The 4,229-nt window shown below is 41.4% G+C and overlaps 1 protein-coding gene across 8 annotated transcripts in view; it reads right to left on the reverse strand.

Moving 5' to 3' along the window:
- Nucleotides 1-60: 60 nt before the first annotated feature.
- Nucleotides 61-4,229, reverse strand: part of LOC119354832 — a 7,158-nt gene continuing 2,989 nt past the window's right edge. For 4 of the 8 annotated variants that reach the window (XR_005171280.1, XR_005171283.1, XR_005171282.1 and 1 more), the window contains 5 exons: nt 2,498-2,711; nt 2,154-2,346; nt 1,536-1,586; nt 557-671; nt 61-470 (listed from right to left, as the gene is read on the reverse strand). Coding sequence is in view for 1 of the 8 variants with exons in the window: in XM_037621579.1 (XP_037477476.1) it covers nt 2,296-2,346; nt 2,498-2,741 (295 nt within the window). In the remaining 7 variants the exon portion in view is untranslated. Of the gene's footprint in view, nt 471-556; nt 672-1,535; nt 1,637-2,153; nt 2,347-2,497; nt 2,742-3,557; nt 3,662-4,229 lie in introns of those variants that run through there. The other 4 variants (XR_005171281.1, XR_005171284.1, XR_005171286.1 and 1 more) reach the window with 4 other exon arrangements.

Here is a 4,229-nt window from a genome sequence, read left to right on the forward strand (position 1 = left end):
GGACTCTTGTGATCTGTTTAGACTGGATAGATAGTCATACAGAGGGCTTTGGGTGTGCACTTGAAGGCTTAAGCATATATCTCTTTTATCATAGCTATTTCAAAAGCATACTACATAGCAGTCTAAGCAGCAAATAACCGATAACTAAATGCACAGGATGGTCTTAAGGGATGATAAACACAAAAGTCATATAACAAGGGGTTGTTGCAACTTGCTTATATTGAGTAGTCAATTAGATGCAGTCCCTTGTAAATGCATTTGAAGGCGAAAGCATATGGTTGTCCTTCGTTCATGTGTGCCTGACGGAAGAAGCCGCTCCAGCCTTTAGTGATGGTGGCCCCTTTGTCAACACCTTTAATAAAGCGGATCGTCACAGCGGTAGTTCCGTCTCTAGTAGTGATTGCCAGTTCACCATGGTCAGCATCCATGTGTGGGAAAAACGAACCCATAGAAAAGGGAATGCTAAAGTGCTGAAAATAACAGTAAAGGTTAGTCACTGTATCATTTTATACCATGCTATTATATGAAACTGGACAAAGTAATTGCAAAGGGTTACCATTCTTTTGCCTTTTGTTGCAAATGTTTATGTCATGTGGCACACATAGTAGTTATCAGGCATCGTGGTGCTACGGATGATCTTTCGCAGTGCACGGACATTATGGTTGTAGAAACTGGACAGAGGAAGTTTTGATGAAAGCATTGAAGCGAAAGCATGCATAAAATAAAAGGTTGTTTCTTGAGTCATAGTGTTCTGGAAAGAACAGTAGAAGAGGAGGCCTTCACATATATACAGTAAGCGATGATAAACCGCTTCTGACTACAGAGACAACAACAAAATCTAAAGACCATAGACTACATCATACACTACTTTTCACCATAGGGGCAGCAAGTGAAGACTAAAGGCTATACATATCTTGCTCGGAGTACCCCAAAATGGGAAAGATCCTGGTCTGATCGATATGAAACAAAAGGCGGCTGTTTTAGTAACCACTGAAGCATGCTGGTCAGGACACATTGACCAAAGTTTACCAGAAACTATTTCTGGTCGCTTCCAGGCGCTTGCTCAAACTTCAATTTGATCACAAAAATTGTAACTTCCAATATATTTGTGTTGACTATAAGAGAATACAAAAAGTCAAATCTTAAAGAAAACATGGATACTTTTCACTCATACTACTTTTATGCCAATGATAGCATGAATATGAAGAACAATACGCCACGGAATGACAAATGCATGTGTAAGAGGTCAACAATAAGCTTTGAGATTTGGGGGGTAACAGATGCAAAGGTGGACCTCTAGAACCAAATATGACAACGAGGTCGTCAACAACAACTCACAGGGAAACACCAAAGATATGTTGTCTACCTGAAATTTCCAAACAAATTGTAGAGCTAGCTGAAGATACAACTAACAATGTGTGCACATACAAGAAACATATGCATGTCAATTCCAGATATTTGCATGAACCTAAGCAAAATATTACATGACCTTTTTATGAAATTTATACTATGCAATGCTTAGGCTGTATCATTACCTGTTCCATTTCCGGCAAAAGAACAATCTAAACTCAGCCTGCAGCTTTATTCTGAAAAATGAGATCAATAATTTGTAGGCATCGTACAATGAACTTTGTAGCTGCAGCAAGAGGTGTGTGACCAAATTATGCATTTAAATGAGCAGAAGCACAAGAAAATTTTAATTTGTGGTCAGTATAGCAACCTGGTAGTATAAATAGATTATGTGTTCTCTTTGCTTACGTATAAATGCAGTCTGCCTTAAGAATAACGAGCAGGAAAGCCTTAGGATGGATACACAGTAAGAATGTAGTAAATCTTTAGAAATCTCATGGTAAAATGAAGCTACAATAACATGTAGGCATGAACAGAGCTAGATAACGGAATGAGTTTAGCAAGAAAACTGCGCACGTTGTTAGAATAGTGAGAAACAAGTGACCAAGGGGCACGCTGAATATCTCAGAATGAATTAGAGCCACTAAACTATACATCTTACAGGGCCTCTGCAAATACAGTGCCTATAGTTATACGACAGCACATAAAGTATATTCTAAAGCAGGCTGGGAGCATCCAAACATGTTTTCTTTGCCAAGAATTAAAAACAGAGTTACATCTGGATCTAGAATAGAAAAATATACCTCTAGGACAGCTCTGCTTGTACAAGTTCTTGATGGATCGAACATCTAAGAACTGAAACCATGCTTAGCCATCAAAGACGTAGGACTGAATTTGCTGTTGGGGGGTCCGCAACTCGTAGAATATGCATCATCTGCATTCTCCTTAACAACCCGGCATTGAAACTGTACAGATCAGCTGAACAAACACATTATCCTGCAGGAAAAAAGAGGTCATCGATTGTTTCAACAAGTACAGAAACAAGCAAAGATGTCGTTGCGCCACCGCAGCTTCCACATCGCCTCGTACGGCCATGAGGACGTACATGACAGTGAGAGAGGATGGACGCGAGGATGCGGGGACGTACCTCGAGGGTGGACGGACGGCAGCGCGAGGGTCGGACGGATCCGGCCGTCTCTGCAGCCCACGCTTCTCTTGCCAAAGATGACGGTGACGGCACCATGGACCATCGCTGCGGCTCGAGCTCCTCCCGGGATCGTTGTTGCACACATGGAGACGGAGGTGGGGGAGGAGGCGAATTTGCGCCAATGCGAGAGGAGCAGGGCATAGGAGGGCCATTCCTATGGACAATATTAGCAAATACAGGACATCTGCATCAACTTTAGCATGACATTAAATTAAACAACAGGTTACAAATTCACTTCCAAACCAATGTAGTGTCTCAGATTTGCACACAAAATCTAAACAATTTGTTCATCACCCAAATTAGGAGCTAGTAACAAACTATTAGTCCAACAAAAGATATGTTGACATTAATTATCAAAATCACCCAGGAAGCTCTTGTGCTTTCACATGCCCGTGAGAAGGAGCGGCGCCGCCGCTGCTCCACCTCAGGCACCGGGGAAGAGGCCCAGGAGAATGCGCCAAGAGGGTAGTCAATGATGAGGCGGGTGGAGAGAAGAGGACGGTGCAAGAAGCCGTGCGGCGGAGTGTCAAGGAGCAGGGACGCCGTGGAGCAAGAAGAAGAGGAGTGTGGGGCTCGAGGACGGAAGAGGACTGGTCTCTCATGGGCTAGGTTTTCAGGAGAATTGGTTCCGGCTCAGCCGTCCAGCCCGTCTACCCAATACACTGCAATGTAGACCCAAACAACCAAGCTCACACAACGGCAGCCTAAAACATGTACAGTAAAAACATCCGGCAGCCTAAAATCACAGTGCGAGCTCAATGCCCTCGTATGGCCGGGTAGGCTGACGTTTTGTTGAACCTGGACTTAGAAAGTGTCTTGTATCACTCCCACTAATGTATCTGGGGTATACCAATTAGCACTTAAGCATTGGCTTCTCTAAATAAGAATAACATCCTGTGCTCACACAACGGCGTACATACCTGAAAAATAAAATTTGCAATAATATATACTTTTACTTTGTACCACTTGTCCGAAGAGCGCACGACAACAATAACAGTACCTCATTCTTGTCACAAAGGTGCAGGCGGCCACAATATATTATCCGCTCTATAAATTGTGACATGATGTACGATGGTTCCAACTGTTTTATGTCCTTGTAATCATCTATATATTGTTCATGAGATATGATTATGACTGGAACATGCATGACATGTAACTTGAATAGATTGAACAGTAAGTTGCTATGCCTCATCATCGTAAATGCACTAACATTGAGTTGCTATTTCAGCACAGAAATTCAGGCAAACGCGCAAAAGAAATAACTGACAATGCCGCAAGTCTTGTTTTTACACCTCTTGAAATTTCTCAGTCTATTTATACTTTAAATAGAGGAACAAAAAACTGAAGGAATGAAGAAGAAAGGAATAAAAACTGAACCTAATCAACTGAATGTGACATGATTTAACTGATGGACAAAATGCACTGCTTACTCTGCTACACTAAAAAACAAACACTGAACAACTAAAAGAAACATGATCTAGATGAAACTATGCTCTTCCTAATAGGTGTAGATCTAAGACAAAGGAAACATGACTGGAACTAAATAACAAAAATTGAAAAAAAATACATTAAACATTTAAAAGAATGACAAAGATGATACCAATTCTCTTAAAATGTACATAGAAAATACGAAACACGCCCATGGAAATTACAGAAGTACTAAACACGCCCC

This window comes from Triticum dicoccoides, chromosome 2A (genome assembly GCF_002162155.2).
Source record: "Triticum dicoccoides isolate Atlit2015 ecotype Zavitan chromosome 2A, WEW_v2.0, whole genome shotgun sequence".
Classification (NCBI taxonomy): domain Eukaryota; kingdom Viridiplantae; phylum Streptophyta; class Magnoliopsida; order Poales; family Poaceae; genus Triticum; species Triticum dicoccoides.